The sequence below is a fragment of the Notamacropus eugenii genome, chromosome 1 (genome assembly GCF_028372415.1).
Source record: "Notamacropus eugenii isolate mMacEug1 chromosome 1, mMacEug1.pri_v2, whole genome shotgun sequence".
In the NCBI taxonomy this organism is placed as follows: domain Eukaryota; kingdom Metazoa; phylum Chordata; class Mammalia; order Diprotodontia; family Macropodidae; genus Notamacropus; species Notamacropus eugenii.
The window spans coordinates 390,773,539-390,792,515 of record NC_092872.1 but is presented as its reverse complement, the minus strand read 5'-3'; the positions used below and the strand labels follow the sequence as shown (position 1 = coordinate 390,792,515).

General features: G+C 34.5%; 1 protein-coding gene across 2 annotated transcripts in view; it reads left to right on the top strand.

Annotated features, from left to right (window-relative positions):
- Window positions 1-18,977, top strand: part of GABRB2 (gamma-aminobutyric acid type A receptor subunit beta2) — a 232,852-nt gene that overhangs the window by 133,321 nt on the left and 80,554 nt on the right. For both annotated transcript variants that reach the window (XM_072630897.1, XM_072630898.1), the window contains exon 5: window positions 2,105-2,187. In XM_072630897.1, coding sequence (XP_072486998.1) covers window positions 2,105-2,187 — 83 coding nt within the window. The remainder of the gene's footprint in view (window positions 1-2,104; window positions 2,188-18,977) is intronic.

Sequence of the window (18,977 nt, the reverse complement as noted above, 5' to 3'; positions counted from 1 at the left end):
ATATTACAAACTTTGCTCTCGTGGAGATTATGATTTTGTAAAGGTCGTCATTGTCTAGATAGCTGAGGTTGATGGATAAATGCCTTCTGAAGAAATGAAGTAGCACCACCTCCCAGCTACTGTGAATAATGAACCCCATGAAATGGTGATGTTACTAAAAGTCACACTATTTTAAGTTATAGTGATGTAAAATATGTTAATTAGTTCCAGCTAAATGAAAATATGTAATACAAATTTCAATAGTATGTCCATGGGATTTATTATTTATACTAATTGGTACCTGGGTTATATACTAACTTTACAAACCTTAAATGTGTACTTAGCTGATTATGTCTATCACTGGTTTGATTATTTGTAGTAACATAACATTTTGAACAATATACTCTAGGTGACTGTGTGTGTGAGAGCGGTAAAAATAAATTATCAGGAGAAAAACATCAGTACTTGTTTTATATTATATTGGAATTCAATAGAAAACATTTTCCCCAGGGAGTATTAACATGCCTGTTCCTAACACTCAACAGTGAGTTAGTATGGAGCCATTCATCTGCATGAAGTCAATATCTGTGTTTGTTTGTTGTTTGTTTGTGTTTTAATCAGCAGATCAAACCTCAGTCAGCTCCATCAAAACAGCTTCAGACTTCACAACTTTTCAGCCTTGCTATACATAGCTCTCTTTAAACGTGTAACTGTTTATAGTTCTTTGTCTATTTGACTGATCTGCTCCCAAAACTCCTATTTGTTTTGTTTTCTGATGATAACTGAAAACTAATAAAGTACTATTTCTTTTTTAAACTTCTTACTCTGCTTAGTACAGAACTTTATGACCATGGCAGGGTTCTCATGCCACAAAAATGTTGAATAGAAAGAAAGAAAAGTATAAAATCCAAGCAAATATACCCCACCTACAACAAAAGTACCATCTTAGGATCCTCATCCTGAAACTAATCCTGGTTTTAGTATAATTAGTCTGATTCAACAGTCAGTTAGTCGATCAATGTATTAGACAAATATTAAGTTGCTGTTTCAGTTACCAGACAGGGCTAGGATCTGGAGATACCGAGATAAAAACAGTCCCTCCCTTCAAGCAGCTTACTTTTACTGAGAGTATATAGAATGTACAAATATAAGTAAATACAAAGTAATTTAAGGAGGGAAGGAACATTAAAGACCAGACTGGTTTTGGGAAGACTAGTGACATTAATCTGTAGACAATGTTATGTGAACTTAATGTTGATAGGAGGGAATTTAGATGTCATTTTTTTTTCATTTTTGCTTCTAAATGTATTTATTTCAGGTGATTTTCAAACATTTTATGAAAAATATTTAGGAATATCTTTCTATTACCTACTGTGAGGCTTAAAAAGAGAGACAAATTTCTCAGTGAGCCCCAAGATATTTGAGCAGTTTTTCCACCTGCAAGTAAAAATGGGGGGAAATGTATATTTTTATTCAAGTAAAAATATTCATTCAACATGAAAACATATCAAAAGTTCTCCTAGTTCTTCCATAATCATCTTTTTTTTCTACTTGAATGGAAGATATTAACTCAGAAAAATGTCATTCACTCAAACCAAATGAGAGTGTGAATGGAAAATTCATCACTAGTTATACTAAAGTACATATTCAGTGAGATATGCGTAATATTAATAAACAGAGGAAAGCTTGAACAATTCAGATACTGAAGTTGGAGGAGGAGGATAGTAGTTGGAAGAGAAATGAATAAAATAAAGAAAAATTGAAGATAATATATGTTATATATAGAACATATAGAGAAGATCATAACTGAAGATTGTCAAATATGAAATAGGGCGTGGGGAAAACCTGAAGGATCAAAGATTTCTAAAATGTTTGTTTCATCTGACAAGAACCTTAAGGATCATCAAAACCAAACCTCTCATTTTTCAAAAGAGCAAAAAATAACCCCAGAGAAGGAAGAAGACTTGTTCCAAGTCATACAGATAGACAGTGATGGACCTAGTACTAGAATCCAAGTGCCTGGATGACAGTCCCAGAGGATCTTATCCTGCCTCCCTGGTCTTCATCACATTAATTTAGATATGAGGTATACTAATGGTGTTCTTCATTTCTATTGTCTCCTTAGGATTACAACAACAGCTGCTTGCATGATGGATCTGCGCAGATACCCTCTGGATGAACAAAATTGCACCCTAGAGATTGAAAGCTGTAAGTACTTCTCTAAATCCTATTGAACACCTAGTCAATCTAGTTTCAATCTGGCTTTATATAGAGGTTGAAATATTTTTTCTGTTTTATTTTATGAAGATATCAACTTGAAGTCTCACAGTAGGACATGTCCAAGAGCATGTCAAAACTGCCACTTGCTAGGTCACTGTGTTTTTGTTACACTGCAGAATATGTATTAATTCCATATCTGGGGAAATATGTATTAATGCCCTTTCCTTAACTGTTGCTCTGACCCTTTTTTGTACATTCTCCAAGTTTTACCACCAGTGATGTTTTGGGTGAGCAATTGCATTGGGGACTGGAGTTACTCATTGCCCATACTACAAAGTGGATATGGGTTTGTATGGGGTATTCAGGGAGAATTAGCACCTCTGGTGTGGGGACTTGCCCTTTGTAAATTTTCTCATTGACCTTTGGTGTCCACCTGCAATCCAACTCTCACCTGTAGCTTTAAAAAGCAGTAGCATGTACAGTAGCCACACCTTAGTAAAACCATCTCTGTAGATGAGTTAAAACAAGTTGACAGTAACTAATAGATCTCAAATGCATGAGAGAGTCAGGGCGATGTCTCCTCCAAGCATGTGGAGATTTCTGTGGTAGAATGGGCATCTGAAGTTCTTCACAATGGTCTCTCTCTCTTGTTTTGTCATAAATTTCTCCATTCTCCATGAATCTGACAAATACACTATTCCTTGCTCCCTTAATTTGTCTATAATATCAGTCTTTATATGTAGATCTTGTATCCATTTGAACTTTATTCTTATGTATGGTGTCAAGCATTGGTCTATGTCCAATTTCTGCCCCACTCTTATCCAGTTTATCTGAAGTAAGTACTGTGAAGTGCTGAGAGCTTAGTCAGACATCAAAGACACCAAACCATCTCCAGTCAGCTTGATTTTTGTCTTGCTACTGGACTTTGCTGATGCTAGAGGAGAGAGTGAGGGTGATGACTTTGGGCAAACTCTGCCTCACTTAAATCCAATTCAAGCACAAGTCAAGACATCATCTCATGATGTCGTTGATCCTCCTTGAAAACAAAGGACAAACAACAACTATAAAATATTCAGTGCCCAATGTTACCCAACCATTAAGCCAATATTTGAGAGCGATGAGAAGGGTTGAGTAGTAGTTAAAGGTGCTTGGCATGTAAAGCACTTAGCTAGTGTGTTTAGGGTTTTAAGGGTATACAAAGATGGGGTGAAGAGGTAGGGATGGCATGAGTTCCTAGTACAAATTAAGACCCAGTCCCACCCTAATTGTTCTGGTAGATAACCTTCCAAGAGAGTTAGTATTTTGTAGAATGTCAATTAGGAGAATTTATTTTGAGTTCTGATGGTCAGTTTATGGTGTTTAAACTATGTTACTCATATGTTATACATGACATCTACCTGAAGGGTAAAATGACTCTTTATATTCTCGATCCTACTCCTACAATGGTTTGTTTTCAGTCAATTATTTTCACAGGCTATAAACTTTGTTTTGTTATGAATATATCACCCATGTACTAGGTACAGCTTGATAATTTGTATATTCTAATTTAGTAACTCAAATTCATACCAAAAGTCAGGTTTTTAAATGGTTAAATCAAACACGGCAAAATGTCCTTTCAAGTCCATTTATATTGTGAATTTCCTGAAGCATTATAATACCTCCTCTCACCAAACAATTGGAAGGTGATACTTTCATACAAAGTGCTCTCTCTATTATGACCCAGAACTGATTCTGTCAAGATTCTGTCAGAACTTCTGTAAGGAGCATTGTTTAATTATGACAAATAGCTCATCACATACACATATACATACATATATATTACACATATGTGTGTATACATATCTATGTATTTATATCTAATCATTTTAAATACAAGTCATGCTAAAGACATTTGTATTTTATAAAAAACACTGTAAAAGTATAAGAATATTTTCATTAAACTAATCTGTTAGGAATAGAGATATAGCATGACAATATTGATTTGAACACACAATTAGAAATCAAACTTCCCCAAAATTAGCACACATTTTGTATTTTTTAAAGAAAAATTCCTTAAGAGTACCTCAATGCCCCAAATGCCAAAATCCTGCTCAGAACAATACAGCAAGCACTGTAAAGTGCCCACTATGTGCCAAGCACTGTGATTTCTATGTAGATAAATATCTATATCTACATGGAGATAAATAGATGATAGATAAAAAGATATATCTGTGCATGTATGGGTAGGTATACACACATACATACACAAAGATGATAGATAGATAGATAGATAGATAGATAGATAGATAGATAGATAGATAGATAGATAGAGATAGATACATAATGTGTGTGTCTTTGTTGCATCCTTTGTTGGAACTCCTTGAGAGTAGTAATTTTTTTTGGTATATATATGCGTGTGTGTGTGTGTATCTATGTATGATACATTTATGTATACATAGATATATACACAGACATACAAATAGATATACATGCATAGTGTGGATATGGATATTTTTGATAGTCCATGATATATGGATTATCTATCTTTCTATCTACAAAAATATCCAGTGGATTTATACACACACACACACACACACACTCACACACACACAATCATTTCCCCATAGCACTTAGAAGAAAGTATTGCCTTAGTAGTAATTTAATCAACATTGTGCCAAATTAAATTTCTTAAGAATGTTTGCTGCCATTATTTTGCTCCAATGAGGAAGTTCAGTATCCAAAAATAAAGACATATTTTAAAAAAATCTTGTTGCCCTGTAAAATCCATGGATACTAAGTGACTCTGGAATGCAAAATAATGTTCATTGAGACATTTTTGTATTTCTCACTTCAACTGTAAAATATTTTATTGTTATTTTCCCCCTCTTCTTTCTCTTCGGTTGAACAGACAATATAACGTATCATAATGATGAAGAATGTCAAATGCAGTTATCTCGTTTCCTTGATCTATGATGTAATTGATATTTACTCATATTTAACCTAATATTAAAATATTGATTTTACTTATAAAAATCATTGTTACTTGAGAATGAATCAGGGTAGCTCAAATGATGGTTTCTTATATTTTATATGGCAACTTTTATTTGGAGATTGAGATAAATAGGTAATAGAAGTAATTGTAGTTGCTCTAATTTAGATTTAACTTTTAAAGTTACAAGTTCCTCTCGCAGTAGCCCTTTGATGTTGGTACATATACTGTCCAGATTTTACACATGAATAGTTTCTTCTAAGGGCTTAGTTTCAGCCCTTGAGAGCTGACCAAAGGGCTAACAAGCAGCTAGAAGACAGGGACTCAAGCTTAGGTCTGCTGACTCTTAAGTCTGGTGCTTTTCAGACTACCGTTGTCTGTCTCATATTTCTCTAAGAACGTCATAGTAGCATTATCTTTATGTGTAAAAATAAAACATTATCAGGTGTCCTGGCAATTATAGATATAAATCTGACCCCATAATCAGAAAGATCTGAGTTGAAACCCTGCCTAAGATACATATTGGCTGTGGTACCCTGACATGTCACTTACCCTTTCAATACTCTAGACAGTTCTTTAAGAATGTAAGTTACAAGTCAGGTGATCTGGATCCTAGACATCCTACTGATCTGGATGGCTTCCTTCAAGTCTCAACTAAAATTCCAGTTTCTTCAAGAAACTTTACCCACCCCCACCCTCTTAAGGGTAGTATCTTCCCTTTGTGATTCCTGTCTATATCATATTTATATATATTGATTTGGTATGCACGGTGTCTTCCCCTTAAGATTGTAAGACCTTCTAGAGAAAGAACTAGTTTTGTCTTTGTGTACATTTTTAGTGCTTAGCACAGTGCCTGGGCGCATAGTAGGTGCATAATAGACACTTGTTGAAGTTCCAGTGAAGTCACACTTTGTTTTTAAAGCCCTGCACACTTATATACACACACACACGCATACACATAGACTCCCCTTCTACTTGCCAAAATTAATATCAGGACTATAGGATGTGATTACCTTAAATATGTCATTTAAGGAACATCAATAATTCCCCATCAATAAGCAAATAAATAAACAGATAAATAAATAAATATATGAATGAACAAATAAATAGATATATAAATAAAGTTTCCCCATTGATTAATGCCAGAAATTTGGATATTAATGATTATTAGTTTCATTTCAGTTATCTTGCTTAGGTCCTTGTCTTATTATATTGCAATATAATACATATGTTTATATATATTTATACACATAATCTTTATATATTTACAAATATACATATATAAATATAAATTATATTTATCTATTACAATATATTATATCTCTTATTATATTGCAATATATCTAGGAATGTCCTTAAAGTGAATGAGTTTATGAGGAAGCTCCTTTACCTGAACGTCAGGAGAAATGAAAAATAGCATCTTAGCATTATAAACAGAAGTGCCAGGGACCTTAAAATACATTATGTCAACCACTACCACCCCCATCATATTTTACAGATGAGGAAACTGAGACACTAGGAATAGGTATTTGAAAGTACTTGAGACACTGAGGTGAAGCCAGATCTTTTGAATTCCAAGTCCAGAAACCTATTTACACAAAGGAAAGACATGGAAAGATAAGAGTTCTGCAGGGAGTGAAAGGAGTCTAAGTTTATCAACACACGTAAATAGTAGTAGGGGAGGAACATGATTTCCAAAAGTTTTAGAGAAGTAGAAAAACTAACCAGAGTTAAATGGGAAATTGAAAGGTTTGTATTAGTCGAAGTCGGAAAAGCTACCTTCATCTTCAATTTAGGGAGTTTAATTGACAAAATATAAAAGAAAATAAATTTCTAGAATACTGCAAATTATTTAGCTTGAAGCCAAGCAGCCAAACCTATTTGCCTTTAGGTCCCAACCACTCAGTTGGATTTTATGATGTTTGTACCTTTAAAATTCTCCAGGAAAGCTATTAACCAATTTAGAGATTGCTGAGCTGGCTGTTTGAATGAAAGATAATAAATATACTGAAGAATATGTCTAAAAATAATTCATTTAATCAAAATTTTTGTGAAAGGTATTGTGGGAGATGCAATGATAATTGAGACATTTAGCCTAGCTTTAAGAAAGATTTGAATCTGAGAAAAATTCAAGAAAGTTAAAATAAATTCTGAATTAAGCATGTTTCTTTTCTTTCTTATACTCAAAAATATTGTAATTAAGGCAAGCATTGCAAAAGCATTGAGGGGCAGAATGATTATTGCCGTGGAGGAAAATGTTAGGGCTTATATATAAATTATTTTCTCAGGGAAGTATTAATATTGTTTTTAGTCTAGCTCAGAGATAGCTCTCTTGGTCTTAAAGACACACAATGGATTTTTGTCAGCATGAAGCGTGAGGACAAACTCTGTAGGGCATCTGTTACTTTTTTCCTGTCTTTTGTAAAATTGTTGATTCTGAGTCAGAAGTAGGATTCTTCCATTTCTGCCAATTTCTACATACAAATGTTTTTCTAATGGTGTTATTCAGTTCAAAAAACTCATCATAGTAGATAAATTCCTTTACTTCTCTGGATGTCACTTTGCTCTTCTGTAAAAATGGGAGCTTGGCCTACATGACGTAATGCAAAGATCATAAATAGATTTGGACTCAGAGAATCTGAGTTCCAATCACAGATCTGCTACTTACTTCTTGCATGACATGATTAAGCCACATAACATTCTTCAGTTTCATCATCTGTTAAAAAAAAAAAGGAGCAGAATTCAGAATGATACTGAAAGTTCTTTATCTATAAATCTACTTTTATCATGTGGGTATTATTTGGTAATAGCAGCCATGCATTTATAAAAGGAATTCATTCATAGTTTGTTATAATATATGTTGATCAAAGAATTCAGTTGTCATCTGCAGTCAGTCTAAAGATTCTCTAAATGATGTGACAAAAGCCCAGAAGAAATATTTAGGAGTATATTCTGTTGTGGGTGCTTCCACATTTTCCAGGGACATTTATTATATTCTGAGAAAGGAAATATAAATGTAACTAGTGGAATCCTACTACAGAAATTCAACTTAGACAAAAAAATATTTTTAAAAGAAAAACAATATCTTGCTATTTGGTTGATTATCTACAACAGAACTCTTAATGTCACTAAAGTATTTCATTCCTAAAGGAAGGATCTGAAGACCTATGTGTAAGTTGGTCTATTTCAACACTATGAGGTTTTTCATTTGATTTTACCATAAGCAGAGTGGAAAAATATGCAACATCTGTATGTGAAATGCTGCATCTTGTTTAAAATAATGGACTTTTAAAAATCCTAAGAAAAAGACATAGGATGTGAACGTCAAAAAATGACAAATGTAATCTTCTGCTGAATTCATAGAAGTACAGCACTGAAGACAAAGAAGGAGAAACCAAAGTTGTGTAAGTGCACTGGTCAGACTACAGCCAGAGCACAAACTTATTGGAGACACTTCACCATTTCATTACTGCATGCAACTGCATTTTCTATTACGTGAAATATTCCAGCCCTTGCTAGGTTTCCATTGATTTTATACCATTTTTAAGGGATATTGATATTCAGTATGGTACACACACACACACACATACATACACACACAAAGGCATCAGATGTGCAGTCAAGGAACCTGGGTTGAAACCCTGCATTCTTTTTGCATGACTTTGGTTAGGCAAACCACTTAGAATTTACTGGGCCCCAGTTTCCTTGCCTGACACTTTGAAAACACCTATCACAGTATAGCAGAAATAACCCAAACTCTAGAATTAGAGGATTGAGTGCAAGAGGACTTGCCTTCAAAAACAGTTATATAACCTTGGATACTTCATCTCCTTGGGTTGTACTTCCATCTTTTGTATAAGAGAATTAAGTTAGGTTTCTCTGGGGTGTCTTCTAGGACTAGATCTATGTGCTTGTGTCAAAGGATGATGAGTTAAAGAGAACAGTAAGGGAAGAAGTTATACATATCTATCTTCAGGTATTTGAAGGGTTGTCATAAGAGACAGGAAATACTTTTCTGCTGCTTGTTATCAGAGGGTGAATTCGGACTCTAAAACTTTGGAACTTATATGGAAGTATATTTTAGCTCAATGTATAAGCTCTTTGTCACCAAATTAAGTAATTATCCCAAATTGAAACAAGCTGCCTTGGGAAGTAGTGAACACCCTTATTCCTAAAGAGGTACAAGAGGAAGTGGGATATCCATTCATTGAGAACATTGTGGAAAGGATTGAAGCTTTAGTTGGGGAATGGACTAGAGCCAGGAGTGGAGAACCTGCAGCCTTGAGGCCACATATGGCCCTCTGGGTCCTCAAGTGTGGCCCTTTGACTGAATCCAAACTTCATAGAGCAAACCCTCTTCATAAAATAATTTGTTCTATAAAACTTGGACTCGGTCTAAAGGCTGCACCCAAGGACCTAGAAGGCTACTTGGGGTATATTCTCACCCTGAGATTCTACAGGTAACTTGGTTTTCTCTGATTATCTGTAACTATAAGACCTAGGCAAGCACTATAACAAATTGTAGATTTTTCTCAAGAAGCAATTTCAGGCCATTCCAAAGGAAGTGAATTATGTTATGGATCTGTGAAGGCCTAGCATGTTCTTAAGAGACTGAGTGACTCTCCTTCAGGGTAATCAGTAACTTTGCCAGAGATAGATGGATAGATATATAAATAAAGAGATGATATAGACATGTATACAAATACACACACACACACACACACACACACATATATATTTCACCTAATACAGGTGAAAACAGTGCATATATGTTTATAGATCTGTAAATGATCAATACATTGCTTCTTTCTACCTATATTAGGTGAAAAGATTATTCCTTTAAATTTCAATTTCATTTCCTAATGCTAATTTACCTCTCACCTTGCAATTGCCCATTATAGGCTTGAAATGCTGCTTCAGGTTGTCTCAAAACAATATAAGTTTATAACTAATCTATCATGTATTTTTAAAAGTCTGTACTTAGTCTGCCTTTATGTTGAGGAATGGTGCCAACATCTCTTCCATCCTAGGAAACAAGTCTCTCTTTGGCTAGGCTTCACTTTATACTTGATCCTAATTAAGTAAAAATGCCACATTTGTGGCTCTCTTAGCATTTTAAGTGAAGTCTAGAGAGCACTTTGAGAAACCTGATATGCACACTGTGAGCCAAAGGCATAAATACACCTACAGACGATCCCTGAAGCGTTTCTAGAAGCCTGCTGTTGTTTTTGGATGTTTATTGTCCAGTCAACCAATACTCAGACTCTGTCTTCTATGCTGAGTTACATCTACACACACACACACACACACACACACACACACACACACACACACACACACACATACACACACACACACACACACACTCACTCACATCTCATGCATTTCCATCACTACCCAAAGATGTTTTTCGGTAGGCTTTCCCAAATGGAAACATTGCACAAAATCTAGATATCATTGTCACCTGGGAAAGTTCATTCTTGAACCAGGGTTAGGTCTGAGAAGAATGAATCCAATTAATAAATTTAGCTTCTGGAATCCTTCCTCTCTCTTCCCTGATTTTCAATATTCATTTTGACCCTTGAGGTTTTCCATTCCATTTCATTCCATAAACATTTGTTAAACACATATTGCAAGTCAGGCTCTGGTGATACAGACAATAAAAGAAACATGCCATCAAAGAACCTACTACCTACTAGGAGAAACTTTTTTTCTGAAAAAAAGCCCTGTCTAGAGTGTTAAAATGGGAAGGCATGTTAGCCATCACTCTGTCCACTAGCTCTAGAATCAGCAGTTGTTATTGTTCGGTTGTTTTTTAGTTATGTCTGACTCTTCAAGACCCCATCTGGGATTTTCTTGGCAAAGAAACTGGAGTAGTTCACCATTTGTTTTTCCAGCCCCTTTTACAGGTAAGGAAACTGAGGCAAACAAAGTACTTGCCCAGAGTCAGACAGCTAGTAAGTATCTGAGATTTGAACTCTGTAAGATGAGTCCTCCTGACTTCAGGCCTGGCACTGTATGTACTTTGGCTGCACCTAGCTGACCCATCCAAACTAGATTTCAAATCCCACCTCTGGAACTTAATACATTCGTGACTTTGAACAACTCTCTTAACATTCCTGGTTCTCAGTTTCCCCATATGTAAAATGTGAAAAGTTGGATATCTCTGAGATTCTTTCCAGTTTTAAGCCTTTGATCCTATGATCTTCCAGCAAGGAAAAATGAAAGCCAGATGGGACATATGACTGAGCCAAAATCAGCCAAAATAAATAGTAAAGTCAAACCTAGCCAGACCTTCCAACTCTTCATATACTTTCTATGATTCTAAGCTCAATATGTTAAATTACTTCATAGTGAAGTGTTGGGACTTTAAGGGATGATTCATCCCTTAGGTATATTTGCATTCTAAGAGTACTAAGGGGAAGGGGGAAGCTTTTATCAGAAGATTGGCTCAGTAATGGTGAGATTTCTGGAATTAGTGATGGATGTTTGGGGGTAGTGAAAAAATATAATTTCCCAGAAATCACACTGGGATTCCTATAAGGTCAATGCTCTCTGGGATTTTCACTTTACTTATTGTGGAAAACTCAGTATGATGCCAAGTGATGTTTTAAAATGCTTCTTTGTCAAACTTTTTCTCCCAAAAATCATTTTATGTAAATGGGGAATTAAGGAGCTATTTTATTTCTTACTAGAACAAAACCAACCTTAGTTCTACCACAGAATGGTAGCAATTCATTTTGAGTACTCATTTTCATTTCCTTCAGGCAATATTTATCAACGTTATACATTCTGATATATTTTGTTTGTGCCTAAACCTCTTGTATCATGGACTACTTGAATTCAAACCTAATGAAATTTAATGCAAACCATTGGTGGGAAATGGAGAAAACATATTAAGGATTAAGTTGCCTTGGACTGTATTGTACCTCTTCTGATTTGTAAGTGCATAAGAAACATACTATTTGGGAGGTGGCAACATGTCAATATTATAATTTACATGTGTGAATAGAGCTATCTGATACTTCTTTCTTTTCATCTGATTCTAGTAAATTTCTTCCTAATTTGTTAGTGCACTGTTTTGTTATATATACATACACACATGCGTGCATGTGCATGGGCACATATTTCTTTATAGTGCATCTGTATGTCTGTTTTTATGTATATCCCTCTAAAATACCATTGGCAAAAATTTACTGGTAAGAGAAGGAATTTTTCTTTCAAGTTGGAAGAATATTGGATGGATTTGGGAGAGTAGCATTCTTTTCCTCCAGCTAATAGTGATTAAACAGGAATCAGAAATGATGTGCCTTTTAAGTAAAAGAATCAAGCATAATGGCCCATGATATAGACAATGGATGTTTTCCACCATCATGTTTTTAACCCTCTCTTGGTGATCTCAGGGACTGAATACTAAAAATTATACAAGACTTTCAATGTAAGAAAGGAGAATGTTCTATTTCTGAGGCCCCAAAGCCTTCTGAACATCTTCCCTTCTAAGAAATACCTAGTCCTGAAATGATAAGAATATTTTACCTATTTCCAAATAAATGGATTCATTTGCTACAAAACCACCAAAGGCCCTGAGTCAGTGGCCACCACCTTTTTCCTTGTCCTTCATTCTCAAAGAGGACCATGACATCAGGAAAGTGATATCATGACTTGCAAATGAATTGGATTTAAGTGAGCGAGAGCAATGCAAAGTCATCAGCCTCACTCTCTCCTCCTGAGCCATCTGAGTCTAGTGTCAAGATATTGGTCAGGAAGACTGGACATGGCCCCAGATGAAGTGGGAGACCTTGGTCTTTTTAAGCTAAGGGCTTTCCCAGGTCTCAGTTTGACTGAGAGAACACCTATTCAGTGATTAAGTTTAGGTAAGAAGTGACAAAAAATGGTTTCTTCTACCTAGTTAAAAAAAAACAATCTGGGAGGTGAAGACCCTCACATTTTCTGGCCAAAGCAAAAACAATTGTTACTTGCACTCACTCAGAGCCATCAGGTCCCAAGCCATGACCAAGTGAGTCTTGGGTTGGGATCTATTATCGTCCAAATGAGAGCCACAGTGAGTTGGGTTTAAGGCATGATCCTTAAAGGGAAAAAATATCTTGCAAACCCCAAGATATCTTGTGAGGTTTCAGTGATGAAAAATTTTAGGCCTTTGGGCAGAGCACCTGCAGGTGAGGGAATGATACCCTACATAAATAGAGAGAGAGGAGGGAGGGAGAGAGGGAGGGAAGGAAGGAGGGAAAGAAGGAAAGAAGGAAGGAAGGAAGGAAGGAAGGAAGGAAGGAAGGAAGGAAGGAAGGAAGGAAGGGAGGAAGGAAGGAAGGAAGGAAGGAAGGAAGGAAGGAAGGAAGGAAGGAGGGAGGGAGGAAAAATTTATGAAGAAATTACTATGTGCCAGGCACTGTGCTAAGTGCTTTATAAATATTATCTCACTTGAGAATCTCATTTACTCCTTACAGCAATCCTGTAAAGTAGGTTCTATTAATAACTACATTTTACAGTTGAGGAAGTTGAGGCAGACAGAGGTTCTGACTTGCCCAGAGTCAAAAACTAGATAATCATTGAGGCTAAATTTAAATTCAGGCTTTTCTGACTCTACACTGCACTACCTAGCTGCCTTAGAGAACAGAACTGTCAACACTCTTTATTTTTTTATATCAAAAAGTTGCCTGTTTGGCAGCTGTTTTCTCTGTCTCAATAACGATGCTGGCTTTTCAAAGATGGAAGTACTGCAATTCATTCAATTCAATATACTAACTAAAGCTTTCATTGCTATGTGATCTCCTACTACTTTATGAGTATCACTTCAAATGAATATGTAGTGTTATGTATTCTATGCAAAGTAAAGATATGGAATTAGTATTTAAGAGAGGAAGCTTTTTTAATCTTAATTAATCTTCACAGATTTTCCTATCCATGCACATTCAATCTGCACCCCAAGGAATATCTAGATGATAAATACTAGTTTCCTTAGTGCACATCTTAGTGTAATATTTCAAAAAATCTGTAAATTCATCAGTGTGTTTTCTCTCAATCAAGAATGACTCAAAACTTTTCTCACTTATTGACTATTATCCAAGTCAAATAGAATAATTTTATAAATACTGATAATTGCTAATTGAAGGTGATACGTTGTTCATGAAATTTTGGCAATGCATGTTTAATGCATTTCATAAGCATTAATTGCAGAATAAATGCCTTTAAACTAAATTACAAGCATTGAAAGCAAAAACATGCTTAAATTTCAAACACATAGGTTATATTAGTAACCAGTTCAGTCTTTCCATCCTGTCAGCATGAGTCAACAGAAGTAGGAGTTTTGGGCGAACATATTTTTAGCAGGCCACTCAACAAAAGATTTTGACATTGTGAACTATCAAAGAAAAAATAATGTAAAAATTCAGAAAACTAAAAATGGCCCCTCCGGATGTTGAAAGTTAGTGTCATGTATTTACTTTTCCAAAGATTTAAAGAGAATCTTAAATATATAGCTGTGAAGCCACAAATTCAAATGCCTTTATCAGATCAAACTTAGTGTGGTATAGTTAAGAGACTAGAATTCCTTCACTTTACTTGTGAAATGAGAATTTCAAACTAGATGAATTATAAGGGTCTTACAGTTTTGATATTCTATGATATTATAATTTATGGTAATGACAGTTATATAAAAATGAAATTATTAATACAGGATTTTAATGTTTATGAAGATGCCATTTGTTCATACAAGTGGTGGCCATTGTTAACATGGTCATCTATTAGTTGTGGTGCTGTAAGTAGTAGCAGTAGTAGTAGCAATAGTAGTTGTAGTAGTAGTAGCTATGATCAGAGTAATTGTAGTAGTTGCAGTAGTTAAGTAGTTGTAGGAGTTGTAGTAGGAGATGACAGTGGTGTAATAGTGGTAGCATTGGTGGTGATGGTGGTTGTAGTATATATAGGCATAGGACTAGCTTTCATTAAAGTCCTCCATCATGACATGGACATGATTTGATGTATGAAAATTTATGTTAACAGTGCACAAGTTCTAGTCAATTCTATGAAACTGAATATTAACTAGGAATCTGGTGTTAAATATTTATGCCAGCTGTCACAGGAGAACCAACCTAGAAGAAAATCTGGATTTGTAATCAGAGGACTTGGATTCAGGTGTTCAATCTTAACATTTATTGTGTGAAATCGGGCAAACCTCTTATCCTCTGAGTTTCTGTTTCCTCAACTAAAAGAAAAGTTAAGACATTAGGATAGATGATTTCCAAATTTCTTCAAACTTGAGATGAAGTATGAAGAGATTCAACACTAAAGTATTTAACATCAGGTGATTATACACACATATATGTACACACATATATCTGCACATGTATATATTGTTTGCATACATGTGCATGTATGTATATATACATACATACAATTTTTTCAACAATGGAAGCTTTGATTATCTCCTAAGATATATGGGTAGGGAGGTTGATATTAGTATTGGTGGATGACATATCACCACTAGTAAAGTATTGAATGATTATCAGTAGGGATAGGAGTAGGGAAACTGTGTTGTTTATGGGGATAAAGCTTTCTGATTCCAGTTCTATTCACTTCTAAACACACTGGAAGAATTTTCTGTAGTGTGCATTATATAATTTGGATATTTTTAAATATTATACATATAGGTTATATAACATATAACCTATATAGGTTATATAATATATAATATAACCTGTATAACTAATAGAACCTAATAGAACCTACTTTGGTTTGCATCCAAATCAGGCAAGGTAAAGAAATTTTGACTGACAGAAGGAATAAAGGGAGTATTTAACATATGAAAATTGTAGATACGTTTGACATTGTTTTAAGGTTTCACAGAGCTTAAGTTATATAGTATTCTATTTTCATGGATTCTCACACTGCTAATTATAATACTGCTTCCTGATGTTTCTAGTGAATGGCTTATGTCAGAAGAATGAAATAATATTATAGATAATTTGCTACCATGTAATCAATTTCCTTGAGTTAAAATTACTGTATGATGCTTTGTATTTGTCTCAGAAAATATTCATGCCAAAAATACAGTTTTATAATAAAAGTAACTGTAGCTAACAAATTATACCTAACACTTTAATAAATGTAGTCTATAGCTAAGCAAATTTGGAAATTAATGCTTCTAAGTAGTTGTTTTTCACATGGTAATGGATTTTTGTATTGTATACTTTGATGAATGTTTTTTAACATCTTTTCTACTGAAACTTCCTGAAATGTTGGTCAAGAGCTGCATGATGGGAAAAGGATATCTTTACTGTATTGTCCATAACAACTTTGTGTACCTCAGAAAGTAATTTTAGAAAAATGGATATTGAGCATGAGTTCCATACTATATCTCATATGGACGTTAGAAAACAAATGGTCCAAGGTCAGCAACCATAGTCTCAAGACTTACAGATGTTTTATTATCGACAGTCCTGGCCTGGATATCCATGATTCAGGTTATGATTTAACAAGAGAAATGCCCTCAACATTTTGTAATTTTTGCTATTTCCAAGATTGCATTCACTGTATATTTTAAACCCTTTAGTGTTGAAGAATGACAAAAATATATCTTAACTTGACTTTTCTCAATAAATATATGATGATTGATAAATTTGCCTATTGTCTGATGGGCTCTAACTGACTAGCAGAGTGGCCTTAAATTAGAAATCAGCTTTCAGGTATTCAAAAAGCCCTGGGAAACAATGACAGCTTATGGAAACTTCTCTGTAAAGCAAAGGGAAAGTGATTTTTCTGAAAAAGTTTAGTCTGTCAGTATGGCTTAAATAGCTACATAATGCTCCTTAAGATCAACTTATTCTTTCTACTTTAGAAAACTCATTTTCCATCCGTCCTTCTCTTTCAATTTGATCAGTCTGGATAATTTGTGTTGAATTTCTCTTTTTATATCTTTCATTTTTCCCCTCATTTCCACCTCATCTGTGATGTCTGTGTGCCAGCCTTGCCATACAAAAATGACTTTTTAATATGCATACTATATACTTAGTTTTTGTGAATCAGTATTTTATTGCATACAGTGTTTAGTTGAAATTGTTATCAGGGCTGTCATAGAAGATTTAATTGTACCTACAGATTTTACCAAAATAGTTGTTACATACGGATCATTTTGTTCCTATCAAAATAATTTTTTCCAGAAAATAACATTTAATACCAAAGATAATAACTAAATTTACTTTTGTATTCATTTATATTTCATTTGAATGAATATTGAATCAATATTCATTTAACACATAAAATCCTTTTTTTCAAAAGTGTGCAGGTCATTTGGAGGTATATGTGTTTTAAGTCTAGAGGTAACAGAGTTAAATATTAAATCTAGAGGTATCTGATTTTTCCTGATTATGCATGGCTGACTGAGAGTTGATAAAGTCTAGATCAGTTACATTCAGCTGACTCTCAGTTCCAGCATGGAATACAATACAGTGTGTAAGGTTATTATCAGTGCTGGGGACATATATTGATTTGCTTTGTGTAGGGTCTTTACACTGGCCAAGCATCCAGTTGGCATGTGTAAATTCTGTTTCCATGGAGCATGAATACTATGGACCATTCTGATCTCTGCTTGTAGTCATTTTATGGTAAATAGATTACCAATATTAGGTGTATGTTACATGCCTTAAAATTCAGGATTTTGTTGCTATGGACAAGATGGCAATTTGAGGGCTTTAAATTATATGATAGGACTCAAAATTCACCAGCATGTACTGTGTGAAGGGATTAAGTCCAATTTCTCCCAAGTCCTAGTTTTACTTAGTATTTAGCTGGCAAATTCTAGTAATACTATAACATAATGAAAGACTTCTCATCCAGATTCATATTTAGACTTTTTGACTTTTTCTATTGTGAGGCTAATGGCATGATAATGAAAATTATTTAAACTGGTCTTCATGGCATTAAATTGCAATAAAAATTCATCTACTGTATCTCAGGGTTTTTATGGGGGAGATAGAGGGAGTTCATGTAAGTACTGAAAATATTGTCAAAGAAATATGTAGCTTACATAAATCAGTGGTTATAACCTAAATTATGTGGAGTAAATCCATCTTCCAGGTGAGAATTAAAGCATGTTTCTGTATTCTAAGATGATTTGTGATACGTTGCATAGAGTCAACAATTATAATGAGGCTATAGCTCTCAACTAGCTCTAATGGCCAATTTCAGAGGAATAATTTATTCATGAAGAACTGCAGTAAGGCATCACTTTAAGGCAGGTGATCTTAAGGAATAAGTAGTGAAGGAACAGCAGGTGCCAAATCTCTCTTGAAAGCACAGGTGGATGACTCTTTACAAATCCACCTTTCACATTCAAACTCAACTAAATGAGCTGTTACTTTCAGACCACAAAAACAGGAAGTTAGAAATCTAGTGTGAATTGGATGATTTGCATAATGCTTTTTATACTAAAAACAAAAGGCACAAAACACTTTTTCATCCATTATCTCACTTGATCCTAACAACCATACTATAAGTTACAGGGCAGATGTTATTCCCAGTGTACAGAGAAGGAAATTTAGGTTTAGGGAGATTGTTACTTACCTGAGGTCACAGAACAATATAATAACAGAAATAAAACTGCAACCTCAATTTCTTGGTTTCTAATCCATTGATATTTCCACTAACTATACTGCCTCATAGAGTACCTAAAAATTTTTTTAAGTCACATCATTTAATACACACACAAATGTGTATAAACATATACATATGCACATATATTATGTACAAATATACACACATTATATATGCAGTACATGCATACTACATACACAAGTGT